Source organism: Acartia tonsa, chromosome 3 (genome assembly GCF_053477335.1).
Source record: "Acartia tonsa isolate MP-2025a chromosome 3, ASM5347733v1, whole genome shotgun sequence".
NCBI lineage: Eukaryota > Metazoa > Arthropoda > Copepoda > Calanoida > Acartiidae > Acartia > Acartia tonsa.
The window spans coordinates 34,231,107-34,250,243 of record NC_137262.1 but is presented as its reverse complement, the minus strand read 5'-3'; the positions used below and the strand labels follow the sequence as shown (position 1 = coordinate 34,250,243).

Sequence of the window (19,137 nt, the reverse complement as noted above, 5' to 3'; positions counted from 1 at the left end):
CTAACCTCCACCACCCTCTAATAAAGGATTGGACCGAAGCAATACAGACAACGTCACCCACCCTCCACATCCATTTTAACCTTGTCTTACGGTTAAAAACAAAAAAAGGAATAATTTAAAGTGTCTGTGTTTTGTTTGATTCAGATTTGATTAACAATACATGTCCTTGCATTAACACTTGCTTTCAAAAATGTTAATATACATTAAGAGATATAAGTTTTCCGGAATTTTAATGTAGGGAGTAGATTTGAAATCTGCATCAAATTTTAAGGATTTTTTATAAAATTCGTTTTTTGTAAAATTCTTTATCTAAAAGCGAAAATACATTTTAAGTTAATTTATTTTGACCAATAGGATAGGTGGATTTTAAACTACCTGCGCTCTAATTGGTTGAATGATGTACGACATCCAATCAGAGCGCAGATTTTTTAAATCCACCAATCACAGATGCCAAAATTAATTAACTTAATTTGTATTTCCGCTTTTAGATAAAGAATTATACAAAAAACGAATTTTATAAAAAATCCTTAAAATTTGATGCAGATTTCAAATCTACTCCCTACATTACAATTCCGGAAAACTTATATCTCTTAATATACATACCTATTGACTGATCAATTTTAAAATAAGTTTTTTTTCTCAAGTTTTTTACCTGTTCCATTCATGAGTACACATGACAATGTTAGCAGGACACACAGGTAAATGTTGCCATATCTAGTAAGAAAATAACAAAGATCAGTTTAATGAAAACTGACGCCATTTTAAAAAGGAAACATGAATGACAGCACCCATAAGTAGCAAAGCAAAATGAAATGGACAAAAGTTCGAAGTGAGTTAAAAAGCAGATTATCTGTTATCATAACAAAGAAAAGAAAATGCAAAAATTTAAATTACAAAACCTTAAAAAAATGTTTATGTCTTTGACAGTTAAAAAAAGAAAAAAGTTAAAAAGCTGCTTAAAAGTGTTGAGACTACCATAGATTTTTTGGTACACCGACAAACGTCCTAATACGACAAACGTCCTAATGCGACAAACGTCCTACGCGACAAACGTCCTAAGCGACAAACGTCCTACTGCGACAAACGTCCTACTGCGGCATCTCTTTAGTAAAACGTCCTAAAAATTTTCAAAAATTATGAAATAAAAAAAATCTTCCAAATTTAAGGACAAAATCCTCTAATTGTAAGAATACTTATCAATATAAAATTCAAAATGACGATAATTAACACAGGAAAATAATCTTTAACTGAAATTTATTTTTTGAATAACTTTAACCATAGGCTAAATTTTAAAAATCTGTCCGACAGTTTTCCCAAAGTCTGTGTTGGCTATCAAATGGTATGGTTTCGAACCCGATACATCCTTGCATTACAAAATTTGACCTTTAAATTTTTAGGACGTTTTACTTAAGAGATGTCGCAGTAGGACGTTTGTCGCTTAGGACGTTTGTCGCATAGGACGTTTGTCGTAGTAGGACGTTTGTCGCGGTAGGACGTTTGTCGGTGTACCGATTTTTTTATACCTAATTACGGTGCATAATGAAGAGAATATTGGCAAGAAGTTTCAGCCGTGTATCTTGATAAGGAGCCGAGAAAATTCCTCCATGTTTCCCCTTGGACGGACAGACATTTGAAATTATAGAGTAGCTTCACTACTAAAAATTATATCTGCCTAAAATGGAATGCTATTAACTGTATTTTCAAGGAAGCCCAGAAAGTGAATACTAACCTCACATCTAAATAACAAAATATCACAACCATAATCTGTGTTAAGGCAGGGAATTAATTCTCTTTCACATAGAAGCTTGTGTTCAGACTCCTGAAAATAATTGGTTTCAGTAAACTACACATTTAAGTTATATTTTTAATTAGTTGCATTGACTCTAACATCTATGGGAATGCGGGGGAGGTAAGAAAATAACCTCAAAACCATCCCCAGGCAAGCTTCATTGTAAAGCAAAACAAATTTTAGTCAAAATTCTGGAGATCTTTATCTCCACACACAAAAAATACAACTTTATGACAGTTAAACAGGGTGTTTCAAGGAATATGTCTTTTTAAAAAACTTAATTATGCTTAGAAAAAAAATACACAATGCTTTATATATTTGGAAAATCTGTTCTATGCATTATTATGTTTAAAAAAAGACATTTCTCTTGAAACACCCTGTAGAATACATTCAAAGAGCACTAGAAATATTAGCATAAGATTCTTCGATGTTATCATAAGAGGATTTCGAAAATACACAGTTCTTCAATGTTGCATATTTTAAACATTTCACGTAGCTGCAATTTTGTTTACCCTTGGATTCAAATCATGATAGTAGATGAAGCATTTCCTCAATTAATGTTAAAAAACTAAAAGCAAAGGCTTTTTTTGTCCTAGAAAACTTTTTGACTACAGGAAAGCGTTTGATGTCCAGGGTAAATCAATATTATCTTTCCAGAATACAAACAAAAACTATGAATGGGGGGGGGGGGGGGGGGAGAAAGAAAAATGCAGTTATTTATATATTAAAGGGGGATTGGATAGTTAACCTTGTAAAATAAACCGACTATTTTTTAGATTTCTTTAAAATTCTATGATCTTCATTGACAAACAAATATCCACACATCTAGTGTATAAGCTTTGACCTTAAGACGAACTCTATCAAAATTACTGAAAATTGCTTGCTTCATTACTAATGTATTTGTAGCAGCTCCCTGGCTTACCTTCCATTGATGAAAAGAGGCGCCACACCACTCCAGACAAGATCCACCTCCCTGGTTTACCTTCCATTGATGAAAAGAGGCGCCACACCACTCCAGACAAGATCCACCTCCCTGGTTTACCTTCCATTGATGAAAAGAGGCGCCACACCACTCCAGACAAGATCCACCTCCCTGGTTTACCTTCCATTGATGAAAAGAGGCGCCACACCACTCCAGACAAGATCCACCTCCCTGGTTTACCTTCCATTGATGAAAAGAGGCGTCACACCACTCCAGACAAGATCCACCTCCCTGGTTTACCTTCAATTGATGGAAAGAAGCTCCACAGCCCTCCGGACAAAGTATCTTGATGTTAGTCCAGGTCTTACCTTGCATTGATGAAAAGAAGCGCTACGCCCCATGGGACAAAGTATCTTGATGTTAGTCCATGTCTTACCTTGCATTGGTGAAAACAAGCGCCACGCCCCTTGGGACAAAGTATATTGATGTCTGTCTGTCTGTCCATGTCTTACTTTGCATTGATGAAAAGAAGCGCCACGCCCCTCAGGACAAAGTATCTTGATGTCTGTCTGTCTGTCCATGTCTTACCTTGCATTGATGAAAAGAAGCGCCACACCCCTCCGGACAGGAAATAATCTGACAAGCATCATCTCTACCACGACACCGGGACACATTCATACACCTGAAAGTAAATTTTTTTTGATTTTTCAACTTTTAGTAGCGCTGCTTCTGTATAACTATTTATGAAATGTCCGTTCGTAAGTTACTTCTTCAAAATCTTGATTTATTTTCTATCTTTATTTGCAGTAATTTTATTATTCTAAATTGTCTTATTTTTATCAATTTTCTGAACTTTGTAAAGAACAGTAGCTGTTCTTTTTTTTCTATTATAAATTATCAAGATTTTTGACATAATTGTCTTTCTTAAACCATACACTTACGTTTTTTCTCAGGCCTAATATAAAAGTAAAAATTTAATTCACCTATGAATCTTTTAACTAATTGAATTTTAAATATTCTTTCTTTTCATAACAGTATGTGTAAATAAATTTGCTAAATATTGTTGCAGCGCAAAGAAATAACAAATTTTTTTAATTATATAACTAACTACAAACTGTATAAGCTAAAATTTGATGAATATCAGCGAAAAAAATGAAGAAAATAAAAAGTTACATAACTAACTTCAAACCTTGTTTAAAGCAAAAAATATAAAAAAAACTACGAATTTCCAAATTTGCAGCCCAAATGAACCAATTATATGTCTCAGTGTCAAAATAACACCTTATCATTGGATGCTATTAGACAAAGGAAACACAAGCTTGGTAATTTGTCAATGAAATTAACCAATAAATGTCTTCCTGACAAAATAACAGCTTATCATTGGATGTTTAAAGACAAATAAGACATGTGATTGATTCATATTAGCAGCAACATTATAAATTCTGAAGTTGAAAGTTGTGTCATCGAAATAACAAATAAAATTGTGACATTGAAATAAATTATTTTGAATATTTTTATTTATCATTAATTTTATTTTGTTTGCCAGCCTACTGTGGCATAATTCATGCTAAAATGCCCAGGGATCCAGGGATAATACAATTGACGATAAATAGATGTACATCCTCAATAATGATGAACAAAATTACCGCTTATGTAGATTATAATTAGTCATGGAAACAATTTAATACTCAACCAAATGAACTAACCAATCACAGTACAATAAAAGCACTAAAAGTTGAAAAGTTCACGAATAAGAAACGTTATTTTAAAACATTGGGGACTAATGTAATAAACAGCTCAATGTCCCCTCCCTCCCTGTTAAAATGGCACTTAATTTATTATAAGTAACAAGGATGATATTGTTCAGAACATTATAATACAAACACAAAACAAATAAATATCTATTATAAGCACATTGTAATGAATCAATGTTAGAAGGAGTATTTAGTAAATCATTATATTATATGATTAATCAAGCCCTGCAGGTTAAAAGCCAGAAAGATATGTCGAAGAAAAAAAATGCAGGTATTTAATACACCGAAAATCATATCAAATGATGATATAAATCCGGAAGGATTGTGAAATTGGACTGTAAATTACACTGGTACCCAATGTTTTAATACTTTCTTATTAGTTGGTTGGTTACAATCCATCAGGGTCCAAACTTAACAATCAATAATTTTATTCTACAGAAGAAATAGTGCTGTTTATTATTGGAGGAATTATATAAACTTATCGTTCATGTCTTATCCATAAAAATCCCGGAATATAAATGCTGTCATAATATTTTATGGAAAAGCCTCGCTTTTTTAGTATCCATGAAAACAAATATACCATTTATCGTCTAGTAATATTCATAACACTGCCAGTACCTAATTGCAACGCAGACATTTTATTGACATTGTGCACAAATTAGCAAATTTTAAAGTTATTATTGATTAATTTAGGTTTAGATATATTTTTAAAAGGGTCAATTTCCCTAAACGTTTTTAGTCAAGCAGCAGAGAAACCTCCTATACCTTAATTTGATATAAATTAAGAATTCCAGGGGAGGAGGGTGTATTTTTCCTTTGTTACTTTTTGTTAGGTCATATTGGGTACTTGGTAGCCCAGCAGGCACTTTAAAGAATATTCCCCCTCCTAATTTCCAATTTATTTTAAAAATAAGGTTTCAGTTCTTCATGTTAACTTTGAGGGAAAAAACCTTAAATCAAGATTTTTCAACTAACATAATTAATTTTAGATTTATCCAAAAAGCATCATAATTTTCCTAACTTAACTTTATAAACAATTTTTTTTATTTTATAATGAAGTTATGAAAATAAACCTGTTATTTTTGGTTAAGCACATTAAAAAATTATCCTAGAAAAAAACCAATAAACTTAATATGCATTAACGGTTAATGTTTTAGCTGTTATGGAGTTATTATTATCATCATAACAAATTAACTTATCAATGTTTGTCATTATTTAGTGTTAAAACAAGGACCATCATGTCCATGCATAAAAATAACTTTTAAGATAAGTTTGATGTATAATAATAATTATCTTTGAATAAAGTAACAGGATCTGAGTCGGTCAGTGTGTACCGAATTATACCTCTAACCACAGAATGGATATGGTTCTTCTTTTCAGTGTAGCTTCTCTTAGGACATAGAAAGGTTTAAAGTAATTAAAATGATCCCATCATAAGGAAAGCACACATCTTGCCTTCCTCTTCCTTCGATTGAAGATCCACTATTAGCTAGAGGCTTTTATAGGGATGCTTCACATAGGTCACGGGATGGTTTTAGGCTATTATAATAGTAGATTCAATCTTTAGCATGGTTTTAAGCTATTTTCTGTCCTCTATCTAAGATAAATAAATATAAAAGAGCCCCATAGATGTTTGGGGCACAGCCGCTAATATATATTTAGTATTTACGTAATTACCGCTATTTGTTTTAATTTTTTACCATTTTGTAATTCTTGAAATAGTAAAATGAAACCAATTTTTTACAAAAAATAAAGTAAAATAAAAGAGTTTAGTGTTAATTTTAACTGATAATACATGATTAAAGAGGGATGTATCTTTAATGATTTTTTTCTGAATAGAAATGGAAATAATGTGGTTCACAATTGGAGTAGTTCTAGTTATCTTAAATCTTACAAAATCTACAACATACTATACAAAAGGTAGTATACAGGCGATGTAAGCATTTTTTAGCACAATATCATCAAATGTTTTGTTGCGTTCAAAAGTCAAAATAAAATAACACTGATAAAATCATCAACTGCTGTAAATCGTATATGTAATTAAACTGTTTACTATATTACGTAACAAACTCTTTTTATTATTTCCATCAAAATAATATACTTTTGTTGAAATAACAGTTTGTACTCAACAAAACAGTTGATGACATTTCATCAAAATATACTCATTATTTTAAAGTTTTTTTATTATTTCCATCAAAATAATATACTTTTGTTGAAATAACAGTTTGTACTCAACAAAACAGTTGATGACATTTCATCAAAATATGCTCATTATTTCAAAGTTTTTTCATACAAAACCATAGCAAAACTTATTTTTTTAGTTGATAAAACTATAGGTATTAAGCATAAACCTAGCATATTCAGCATACTTGCTCTCGTTCGTGCACAGTCCCTTTTTAACATACTTCTAGCAATCACTCCTTGAACATAAATTAGACCCTCTTGATATTAGGTAAAATTAAAAGGCTAAAATATAAGCCTGTTCGTCCAAAATTAGCCAGTATCTATAATTAAATAATCTTAACATTCTAAAATTGCTCAGCAACTATACAACTGATTTTGCATATGTATGCCAAGAAAATGCTTTTACTTTGTAGAGACCGGTGTCTATACAAAAGTTACCTGTTTTTATTTACATTGTTAATTTTAGGTACTTTTCATCATGTTCAATTAACTAAATTGTTTTATGTATCAACGCATTTCATAATGCTTATCTTAAATTATATTTGCTTGTAAAATTTTATTATTAAAAAACATAAATTAATTTTTACTTGATTTTTAGAGACAGATGAAGACATAATAAGAAGCTATCAAATTGATTATAACCAGACAAATACGTTCAGGAAAGGAGCTTTTGTAAGGTATAACTATCTTCTTAGGGATCTAAAGGGATAAGACAATGGTCGATAAACTGATATACATCCCTAATGGTGATATCAAAATTAATTACCCTTTTTATAAATTACAAACGTTTGGACACTCTACTTAGTGAACCAAGCAATCAAAATTCAATAAAAGTCCCCTAAGTTGTTATAAAACATTAGAGACCACTTTAATAAACAACCCCATATCTCCTTCCTCATTGTTATCTTCTATATAGGGATATTAAACCTGAAGATTATTTAGGTACATTCTCTTTCGTGGCAATGCACCTTATAGGGCGATTCTTCGCAGTAGCTTTTCTCCTATTTCTAGCCCCTGCGGTGGGCTCTAACCCTGTGGGGCCAATTGCCTAACCCTATGGGGCAATCACCTAACCCAATAAAACCTAACCTAAAATAACATATAAAAAGCCATTTTAAAAATACGACGAATCGCCCCTTAAGGGGCGTTGCCACGAAAGGAACTATTCCTGATTATTCAGACAAAACTAAAACAAATTATGATTGGTGGAAAAGTTAGTGACATAATTGTTTTTGATTCTCATTTAAAATAGTTAGATACCTAACAAAGGTAGTTTTAAATAATTGATTTTTAATTTACAGGGTAGGATTTGTAGACACTTCCCAATATTCAAAGGTATTACTTTTTTTCCTTTTTAAGTTTGCATCATTTTTCTTAAATAGTTAACTTGTATATTGATTGTTTTTATTTCTATTTTTTAAAATATTTTTTTTGGATTATGTAACTTTTTGTCCATGGGCTTTTAGGTACCTATACTTCCCCCAAATTAATTTTCTAAAAAAAGTTCCTGATAACTTTACTGTAAAAGAAACCATGTTGTTTCATTGGATAACTATTTACAGAAACTCATGCGCAGACAAACATCCTTTTAATTTAGATAATTAAATAAAATTTTAAAATTTGAAAGAGAATAGGCGATACAGATGACTGCTTTCAATCCTTTCGAGGCTCAGTTGTGGATTATTTAGCAGTTTTAGTTGAGGTATTAATACATTACATTGTTAGTAGCAAAGCTACCCTAAATGCCACTTTGTCTGATCGTCTAAAGGCTAAAGGGGAAGTACGATTTTCTCGGCTTCTATTATAGATTTTTATGTGAAGATTCTTATTACCAATGCGATTGCACATTAAGTCTGTTAGTATTTTTATGAATCTAGTTTTCTAGTATGATATCCTATTTTAAAGCGTATTAAGTTTTTTGGTCTGCAGCTTAAGAGTTTAGTAACCGATTGAGATATCTTAATTAGGAAAGCTTCACATAGCCCTTTGTGATGGTTTTAGGCCATTCTTTTTTTATCTTCCGGTTTTAGGCTATTTCTCTAGTCCCCCTCTGCAACTTTGAATACAGGGTCCCTAGGGCGTATCTGGTGGTGATATAATGCAGAGGAAACCAATATTAGTAACATATTTTAAAATTTGTTCTACAGTTTTGAATAATTATCATTGGATACTTTCTTTCAAAGAGGTAAACAAACAAAATCCCTCCCCACGACCTACTTTTTGAAATAATTTAAAATGAAAGGGAGAAATTTTCTTTTTGCCTTGGGCCTTCAGGGCTTACCTTGTACCCAACATAACCTAACCTAGCTAAAGGTAACAATGAAAAAGAGAAAAAAATAGCTTAACCCCCTCATTTTCAATTCATTTCCAAATGTGGGCATTTTCTGTGTTCGAATTTGCACTTTGAGGGAAACCAGCCATCCTTCATAAAATCATTATTTAATAGATAATGGAATGGAAGGTGAAATGTTACACAGCGGTAGATAATTTTTATGGTACCAAAACAAATAATTCTTGGGATGGAGCTCTTGGTGACCTTGACAGGTTCTTATCCTATTATAAAAATTAGTAAGGTTTTTAATTTGTCCTTAAATATCTTGCTAACTACTGAACCAATTGAGGTAGCCTTATATAGGCAAAGGAATGGTTTTTTTTCTGTTCCTCATCCCTTCCAATACAGAGATCGGTTTTTAATAAATGCCCCGTTTTTTCGACAATTTTTTAGACATTGATTGATTGAACGAAGACGATGGGAGAGTATACAACATAAGAATTTAAAATTTTAAAATTGTTATTTTAGCCATACAACTTAAATCCATTTTCGCTGCATATTTATCAATGCATCTTTTTAGATCTGTATTAGACATTATACAAATGGCCAAAATAATAATTTTAAAATTTTGAATACTTTAGTTGTATACTCTGCTAAAAACCTTATTCCATCTTGAAGATCAATACCCCGTACGATTTTAACAGAGTATACAAAACTTAAGAATTCAAAATTTTAAATTATTATTTTAGCCATTTGTATAATGTCTAATACAGCTCTAAAAAGACGCATTAATAAATATGCAGCGAAAATGGATTTAAGTTGTATTAGATATTATACAAATGGCTAAAATAATAATTTTAAAATTTTGAATTCTTATGTTGTATACTCTCCCATCGTCTTCGTTCAATCAATCAATGTCTAAAAAATTGTCGAAAAAACGCGGCATTTATTAAAAACCGATCTCAGAGCTCTATATGTCAGGGAAGTTTCTTTCAAATGTATTCCACATGTATGTGAAATAACATTCCCTGAATAAAAAAGGAAATGTAATAGAAAGTAGTTTTGTTGTTTTTTTCTGTCTCGACTTTGATTTTTTTTCTTCTATTTTTAGACATAGAATTGATATTGCTGCAGCAGTATTTTCCTTTGGGGTTGAGAGAGCTAGAGATTTCCAATACATTAGACCAATAGGTAATTAGAGAATTTTTTGCTTCTGTAAGCCGTTTTATGTTAAAAGTGGATAACAATTAGGGCAACTAAAGATACTTAGGCAAATTAAAAACCATTTAGTTTTTAAACAAAATCTACTAGAGGCCCTATCCATAGCGGAAGCCTGACTAATATACTCAGCAGTCTAAATCAACAATAGCCTAAGCTAACTTAATATTGTTGAAATTGTTTATTTTTAAATATTTAATCACCAACTCCCCCTCCTCCCCTCATCCTCTCTGGCGACATCCATCCAAATCCTGGCCCTAAATACCCCTGTTCTACCTGCTCCCGCAATATTACCCGCTCCACTGGTGCCTTCCTCTGCAACTCCTGCCAACTTTGGGTTCATCCTAAATGTTCCCTCCTTCCATCCAAATCCGATTACAATTCCAACTGGTCCTGCCCACCCTGCATTTCTACCTCAACAACTCCCTTTTCACCTATCTCCCCCCAACCACCAACACCCCCATCCAAACCCCGCGGTCCTAAATTCCCATGTACAGTCTGTTCCTTAGGTGTTACTAAATCCACCGGCTCCTTCCAATGTAACTCCTGCCTCCAATGGATCCACCCCAAATGCTCCCTCCTCCCATCTGCCACCCACTACTCTCCTTTCTGGTTCTGCCCTTCCTGTTCCCCCCCAACCTCACCCCCTCCCTCTCCTAACTTATCACCCCCTACACCCCTCCCATCACCTAGCTCCCCGTCTCCCCCACCTTCCCCTTCAGCTCCTCCTTCACCCCCGCCCCCTCCTCCACCCACCCCTGCCCCCCGAAAACCTCCTGGTAAACCTTTTGTCCTTCAATTCAATTGTAATGGCCTCCTTACCACCCAAGATGAACTCCACAACCTTATTTCTACCCATAACATCCCTATCACCTGCCTCCAAGAAACTAAACTCTCCAGCAAATCCAATCCCAAACCCCTCCCTGGCTATAACTTTCTCAGGAAGGATCGTCAAGACCGACCTGGTGGAGGAATAGCCTTCCTCATTGCCGATGACATCCCCTTCACCCACCTTGACCTCAATCACCTTTCCAATGGCCCCCTAGAGATTGATGGTATCCAAATTTCCCGCAATGGCTCTCCTACACAAATCATCAACCTTTACCTTCCTCCACATTCCTCCTGTCCCCCCCAATACACCCCTGACTTTAACCTCCTCTTTGACAACCCAAATGACCTTATCCTAGTCGGTGATTTCAATGCCCACAACCCTGCCTGGAACTCCATAACCCTTGACCAATCTGCCATGAATCGTGGGGAGGCTCTGCTGGAAGCTCTCAATGAGAGCAGCCTCTGCCTCCTCAACGAGGACTCCCCCACCCGCCTCCCCCCCAACGGCCAACCTACCTCCCCCGACCTTTCCCTATGCTCTGCCCACCTTGCACTTGACTTCTCCTGGCACACCCTCACCACCCTCCGTTCTGACCACCTCCCCATCCTCCTCTCCCTCCCTGAAATCAACAGAAACCCCCGTCCTGTCAAAACCTTCCACAATTTCCGTAAAGCAGACTGGGACACCTTCACCCTTGAAACTGAAACCCTCTTTGAAGATCTTCCTGATCCTTCCTCCTGCTCCCAAGGTGAAGCCACTTTCCGCCAAATCCTCCAAACTGCCTCCAAACACACAGTCCCCGCTGGCTTCATCAAAAACTCCAATCCCTCCCTCCCCCAGTCTGCTAAGCCCCTTATCCAGCAAAGAGACTCCTTAAGAGAAATTAACCCCCATGATCCTCAAATCCAAATCCTCAATGAACAAATATCCTCAATAGTTAACCAACACTCCAACAAAAAATGGCAAGAAACCCTTTCCAAATCCGACCATAGAACCAACCCTTCCAAATTCTGGTCCCTCCTCAAATCCCTTTCTGGCAAAAATAATTCCCCTCCCTCCAACCAACCCATTTCCTTCAACAACAAAGTTCACACCTCCCATACCCACATTGCTGAATCCTTTACCAAACAATTCACCTCTGTCTCCCGCCACACCTCCAACCCTTTCTCCAGAAAAATTATCCGCAAAATTAGACACCGCCACCGCCTCAACAGAGATTTCCAACCTTTCACCCCTGCCCTCGTCCTCGAAGCCATTAAAAATTCCTCAAACTCATCTGCACTTGGTCCTGATCACCTCAACATCCTCCACCTCAAACACCTTGGTCCAAATGGCATCTCCTACCTTACCAAACTCTTCAACCTCTCCATTTCCGCTGCTAATATCCCTGCCATTTGGAAGCTCTCCAAAATTATTGCCCTCCTCAAACCTGGTAAACCCCCTGACCTTTCCACCTCCTACCGCCCAATCTCCCTCCTCTGTCCTGCAGCTAAAGTCCTTGAACGCCTCCTTCTCCCATACCTTAAACAATCCCTCTCCACCCACCCCTCTCAACACGGCTTCAAACCCCTCCACTCCACCACATCCTCACTCCTAAATCTTTCCACCTCCATTGCTAACGGTTTCAACCAAAACCTCCCCCCCAGCCGCACAACCGTAGCATCCATTGACCTTTCCAAAGCCTTTGATTGCATCCCAATCCACCTCCTTCTCCAAAAAATCTCCTCCTCAAACCTCCATCCAAACATCATCAGATGGCTATCCTGCTACCTGCGTGGCAGGATGGCCTTCTGCTCCTACCAAAACACCAACTCCTCCCCCAGAATTGTCCACACTGGTGTCCCCCAAGGCTCTGTTATTTCCCCCGTCCTTTTCAACTTCTACATAGCAGATGCCCCCCACAACCCCCCCGCCACCACCTCCTCCTATGCCGACGACCTCAACTCCTTCCACTCATCTCCTGACATCCCCCAGTCAGTTGAATCCATCAACTCCCACCTCTCCTTAATCGCTGACTGGGCCTCCACCAATGGCCTCTCCATCGCCCCCAACAAATCCACTGTCACCCTTTTCACTCCTGACCGTAAACACCAATCCAACCTCCATCCTCAAGTCCAAATTAACGGCTCCACACTCCCCCTTGAGAAAACCCCTAAAATCCTTGGAGTTACCTTTGACACCTTTTTCAATTTCAGTTCCCATGTCTCCACCATTTCCTCAAAAATCTCCTCCCGCCTCAGAATCCTTAAATGTCTGGCTGGCACCAAATGGGGCCACCAGAAGGAGACCCTCCTCACCACCTACAACACCCTCCTCCGCCCCATCACCACCTATGCCTGTCCTGTCTGGTTTCCTAACACCTCCAAAAACAACATTGATAAACTCCAAGTCCTCCAAAACCAAGCCCTCCGCATCTGTACTGGTTCCACCAAAAAATCCCCCATTAGCCACCTCCACCAAGAAACTAAAATCCTACCAGTACGGAACCACCTTTCCCTTTTATGCTCCCAGTACCTGGCCTCCTCCCTCCGCCCTTCCCACCCATCCTTCCCCAATGTCACAACCCCTCCTGGTCCTAGATCCAAGAAATCCACCCTCCAATCCATGTTCCTCCCGACCCTCCAACCTTTTCTCACCCCTGAGAACACTCTCCCCCCTGCAAATTACAAATCCACCATCTCCCGACTCCACACCTCTGCAGTTACCCAAGCAATCAATTCCTATCCCCCTAATCCTGTCCTTAACCACGCCCCTCCCAACATCAACCCCTCTGAGATCCAACTTCCTAGGCACTACAGAACCATCCTCTCCCAATTGAGATCCAATTATTGTCCTAAGCTCCAAAGTTACCTACATTCCATCAACGCTTCTCTTTCACCCAACTGCCCATCCTGCCCCAACAATCCCACCCCTGAAACTGTCCAACACCTCTTTTCCTGCCCTAATAACCCCACCAACCTTAATCCCATTGACCTCTGGCATAATCCCGCCCTTGTAGCTGCCTTCCTATCATCACACCCAAGTTTCACCAGCCTCCCTCCTCTTCAACGCCCCCCTCCAGAGCCCCCCCCATAAGCCTCCCCTCCCCCACCTACTGATGACGACCCTGGACACGAAAATGGACTATGAGCAGCCAATACAACAACAATCACCAACTCACAAGTATTTAAATATGTATTTATTTTGCATTACAAATTGTTTCATGTTCAGATATGTACATTAAAATGCTCAGATCTTAATAAACTCCTCTTTTAAATATATTGTTAGATTTTTTCAATTTTCAAGATTTTTTTATTTAGGAAAGGATGGAATGTACTTAGTATCCAAAAGAGAAATAGTTACTATAGCACCTTGGGACTATAAAAATATCACTGGAGGAATTGGTAAATTTTTAAATTATCACAGGAATTATTAGCATATTGGCAGTTTCCCTCAAAAAGCCTAGATAGCACAGTTTTTGCATGTATTATCTTGAATTAAGTTAGATTATATTTGGTATGGAATAGCGACTAAAGGTTAGGATACTGCACAGGTAAGCTCTGTTGTGTTTTGTCCCCTATATTCAATTTATTTCAAAATAATTTTTGCTGGCTAGGCACTTGGAGGTAATTCAAGGATCTATTTATATTAAAAAATGAATTTACTCTTTTTAGACAAAACCACATGGGCTTTATTACTTGTTGCTGTTTTTATAATTGGTATTTAACTTTGTTTTCTTTTAAAATATATCCAAATATAAATCTTATTTGTTTTCAATGATTATTTTAAACATTTTTTTTATATTTTTAGTTTTAACGTACCAATTGGCAATTTACAAGTTTAACATTAAGAAACAATCAGTGGGTAATGTGAATTTAAAAAAAAAAATTATATCAATAATAAAATGAATAATACAAAGTCATTCTAATAAATGTTATAAGTATAGATGTATAACCTAGACAACTACCTGGTCTGGCCAGTCTTGAGGAACATTTCCTCTGCTAGCAAATTGCTTTCTGATCTTTTGTAGCAACTTGGCTGTATTTTAATATTTACAATGATCTTGGTTACTATTCAAAGACCCAATTTAAACACGGGACAGGGCCCTTGGTGCTGGGACATACAGTTATTTAACCCTTTCTCCATCTATTGTTTTACTTTAATGTAATTCTATAACTAGCAATTATATATAAGTTATTGTTTAGGTGGTTTTCTTGGATGTTTGTACAACTTCACAATGTGCTCTGCATGGCAACTGCCTATTCTACCTGACACTTCATCTTGGTCTGGAAGGGTATTTTTGTTCTTTACAAAAGGATGCATCTGAATCATTTACAGATTAATCCGCATAATTGTGGACCGACATTCTAAAATCCATTAAAATCTAGAATCCAGAATCCAAATCAGCCAATCTGATAAGAATTAAATTTTGCCTAAAAGAATTAAATTTTGCCTAAAGCTACCATCACAAAGTCATATTAACCTTTCTTTTGATTTTTCAACACAGATCTTATATGGGTGGCTTCTCTCAAAGCTCATGCTAAGCACAGAACCCTCCCACACCTATTTTTGAAATAATCAAAATTAAGGAGGGAGCACTTTTTCTTCTGCCCAAGACCTGCCCCCCCCCCCCCCCACCTTATCTTCAATGTATATCAAATAAGGGGGGAGGTGGAGAGTTCTGGTCTCAACGAGGCATTTTGAGGGAAAACGCCCTTTTTTTATTAGGCACTTATATACACCTCATTGCTAACTGGAATAGTTTTCTATAACTCTTATACTGCAGTTCTAACATCTACATCAGGTTTCATAATAGTTATTTATCATATTTTAAACAAATTTCTCGTATTCATTCAAATCCTGTAGATAGGAACCGGTTCTCACCCATACAAAAAAAAATATGTCTAGCATCGTATTATATCCAGCTTTTATGAATATAAAAATGTACAATCATAAGATTAAAACCAGTTTTTTTTAGCCGGTGCCTTCGGGCTAAAAAAAACTAGTTTTATTATAATTGTACAATCTATATCCACAGAAAGCTGTTTATAATATGATGCGAGAAATAACTATTCCAAGGCTATACAAAGGGGGGGGGGGGGGGGGCGGCGAAAGTGACACTTTTTGAAACCAAAACGTAAAAGTCAACAAAGGAACTCAACTAAAAAAAGAGTTACAGGTCTGAGATTTTGCATGGCAGTTGCTTTATAGGGGTACAATATGGAACTGTGAAGAAACGGCGGCACAACCGCCGAAAACCGCCGTTTCCCACCGAATTTTTTTTTGCCTTTTCTCGGCGGTTTTTAGCGGTTGCGCCACCGTTTCTTCACAGTTCCATATTGTACCCCTATAAAGCTACTGCCATGCAAAATGTCAGACCTGTAACTCTTTTTTTTAGTTGAGTTCCTTTGACTTTTAGTTTTGGTTTCAAAAAGTGTCACTTTCGCCCCCCCCCCCCTTTACAATTAAAAGATTAAAACTAATTTTATTAGCCCCAAGATGCAATTGCACAGGCTTAAAAAAACTAGTTTTAATCTTATGATGTAAGTACATTTTTATATTTGTAGAAAACTTGATATAATACAATGCTAAACATAATTTTTCAGTATAGATGAAAACTAATTCAAATCCACTGGATATTAATTGCTTTCAAAGCAATACTGGAAAAGATTTTCCTGACAACTTAATTAATAACATTGTGTTAAAATTAACAAAATAGCTTCATTTATTATTCTTTGCTAACAAAATTATTTTTAGTAAACTCTCAAGTTGAATCAAAGGTTCTTGACGTTGATGATCTCACAGCAAAAGGTATTCAGGTAAATAAGAGGCCATCTTGATAAACAATCAATTATTGTTAGCACAAATTACAATAATATTACAAAAATATGATAATTACTAATTTAAAATTCAATTGTATTTAGTGATACTTCCCAATTTGTAAAATGTGATAGATTTTCTTTCTTTTAGGTTGTTGTCCCTTTTGGAACACTCACTTTAGAGCTTGTTAGTCAACAGGTTTATTTGATTGCCAATAAAAACTTATTTATATTTTATTTTAAAACAAATTTAAGTAGGTACTAATTTTTTATAATGATATATGAGTGAAATATCCATTTTACAGAAGTATGGATTAGCCCAAAAAGGATTAGTGAGGCCTGAAACAGGGGATGAGGCCAAAATGTTATCTTTAGTGGGAAGTGATCCACAGGGAGGAGTTGCTGCAATCCTACCTCAACAAGTTTTTATCAATAGTTTTCTTAAAAAACAACAGGTTAATTGGAAAAAATCATATAAATATTTAATATTAGTGACTTGTATTACTTAATGATCTCTATATAATGAAATAAATTATATCCTTAAATTAAAGTAACAGGATGTCTATCTGTCTATACCAAAGAATCTTGGTAATCGCTGAACAAATATGGTTCTTCTTTACAATGAAGCTTCTCATAGATCCTTGGAAGGTATATATTGTGGGAAAGGTTACCACCATCCTCCTAAGAGAAATTGCCTTTAGAAAAAAATGAACCTCCCCCCCCCCAAAAAAAAAAAATTTATTTGTACTCCTTTTTTAACCTAAAATTTAAAATTGGGGGTAGTCATCTTCGCCCTACTACCCCTTCTCAAGTGCCCCTAGAGGCTTAAAGGGGTCGTAGCCACTAATAAACCTATACACTAAATTCACTATTCTTATTAATAATCCAATGCCTTAATTTTCAGGGATCTTGTTCTCTTGGACTGTCTACCTTTCCATTTCCAAATTATCCATCTGAACAGTATTTTATAGTCAGGTTACTTTAAAGAATAGTTTGTAAGTTTAATTCTTTTAGGAGAAATTAAAATTAATGATTAATTAGATATGTTTAGAAAAGGAGAAGATATATCTTTACTAAACCAAGTTATTGGATTGACACAGGAAAGGGGATTTATAAAGAAAATATTTTTTCCAGAAGCTGGAAAGTAAGTAGATTTTTAATTATTTATAGCAGTTATTATTTGATTATAAGCTAAGGTATTTAATTAATTATAATTTCATTTTAGTTTTCTTAAATTGATGAATATGTATTGCAATGCACCCCAGGTTACAACTTTTGCCAATAATATCTAATATTAAGAAAGTATAAAATATATTATTTTTGTTCTATCATTTCTTTTCTATACTTTTTCTCTACATCTCTCAATGTGTGCCAAAGATTTGATTGCTTTAGTACTTTTGGATATAATCATCGTTGTTTAGGAATATAAGGAAATCACATTTGACAGCATAAAACTGTTCTTTGGAATTTTGGGGGCAGGAGTAGTTTTATCTATTATTTTTATCATTCTTGAGTTTATTTACAATAAATGTGTACAGACTGAGATAGAAAACTCTTCTATCAAAGTTGCCAAATAAATATTTTTATAAATTGTACTATTTAATTAAATATATAATCACTTCTTTATTCTATTTATAATTAAATTAAAGACAATGTTGTTGAAAGTCTTCTCAGAAAATACAAATGGTAAATCAAAAGCATTAAAACAATTTAAAATCAAATGACGTTACAATAACCATTTAAAGACCAATGATTAAATACATCAACTTTAGTATTTTCATAGACTGCAAAAGGATTAACTACGTTTAACAGTAGCAAAAGTTAAATTAGAAAATAATTGGGAGACCATACAGGTCTTTAATTGTAATAAAGCTGGTGTGTGAAAGATAAAATTAGAAACTACAGGGTGGGCCACATACATCCGGAATTTTTCTTATTTTTAAACAAATGAACATAAAATCGTAAATTTTAAAGATTTTATTGAATCTTAAAAACTGGGAAGCATACTAGGTATATGACTAGTAGATTATACAATAAAATCGCTGCCAGCCTCAATCACCGCCTCTATCCGCCCCCTGAACCGCCCGACGACCCTGGTCACCATGTCCCTGTCTAAGGACACGAAGTTCTCTTAGATAGTAGCAATGAGAAAAGTCTTTGTTGTATGGACGTGTCTTTTGGTTTGTGATTTAATGGTGCTCCAGGCCCAAAAGTCAATTAGAGTAAGATTAGGGCTCCTGGGAGGCCACATTTCCTTAGAAACGTGAGTAACTGCAGGATCTAAATTCACCCCTCTTTTAAGCTACCCTTCGACACGGCGGCTCTCATTTAAGCCACAGTTGAGCTAGAGCTAGAGAAACAAGTTTTA

At 35.5% G+C, this 19,137-nt stretch overlaps 2 protein-coding genes across 3 annotated transcripts in view; one reads left to right on the top strand and one right to left on the bottom strand.

The window, feature by feature from the left end:
* Nucleotides 1–19,137, bottom strand: part of LOC145313961 (F-box only protein 30-like) — a 116,206-nt gene that overhangs the window by 34,399 nt on the left and 62,670 nt on the right. For both annotated transcript variants that reach the window (XM_080153628.1, XM_080153627.1), the window contains exons 3-5: nucleotides 3,300–3,393; nucleotides 1,730–1,819; nucleotides 653–714 (exon numbers count right to left, since the gene is read on the bottom strand). In XM_080153628.1, the coding sequence (XP_080009754.1) occupies nucleotides 653–714; nucleotides 1,730–1,819; nucleotides 3,300–3,393 (246 nt within the window). The remainder of the gene's footprint in view (nucleotides 1–652; nucleotides 715–1,729; nucleotides 1,820–3,299; nucleotides 3,394–19,137) is intronic.
* Nucleotides 6,269–18,395, top strand: LOC145313958 (uncharacterized). Its single transcript, XM_080153623.1, has 18 exons — nucleotides 6,269–6,385; nucleotides 7,248–7,326; nucleotides 7,951–7,984; nucleotides 8,277–8,351; nucleotides 9,096–9,193; nucleotides 10,033–10,112; nucleotides 14,271–14,354; nucleotides 14,625–14,669; nucleotides 14,761–14,814; nucleotides 15,156–15,244; nucleotides 15,679–15,754; nucleotides 16,708–16,769; nucleotides 16,921–16,968; nucleotides 17,075–17,224; nucleotides 17,674–17,744; nucleotides 17,821–17,913; nucleotides 17,995–18,034; nucleotides 18,191–18,395. Exons 1-18 carry the CDS (start codon nucleotides 6,307–6,309, stop codon nucleotides 18,344–18,346), a joined length of 1,413 nt encoding a protein of 470 aa, XP_080009749.1. The 5' UTR covers nucleotides 6,269–6,306; the 3' UTR covers nucleotides 18,347–18,395.

Coding starts and splice junctions, on each gene's coding strand:
- LOC145313958 (XM_080153623.1), top strand. CDS start 6,307: ATGGAAATAATGTGGTTCACAATTGGAGTAGTTCTAGTTATCTTAAAT. Junction 7,985..8,276: donor ACACTTCCCAATATTCAAAG/GTATTACTTTTT, acceptor AAAATTTGAAAG/AGAATAGGCGATACAGATGA. Junction 14,815..15,155: donor CATTAAGAAACAATCAGTGG/GTAATGTGAATT, acceptor GTTATTGTTTAG/GTGGTTTTCTTGGATGTTTG.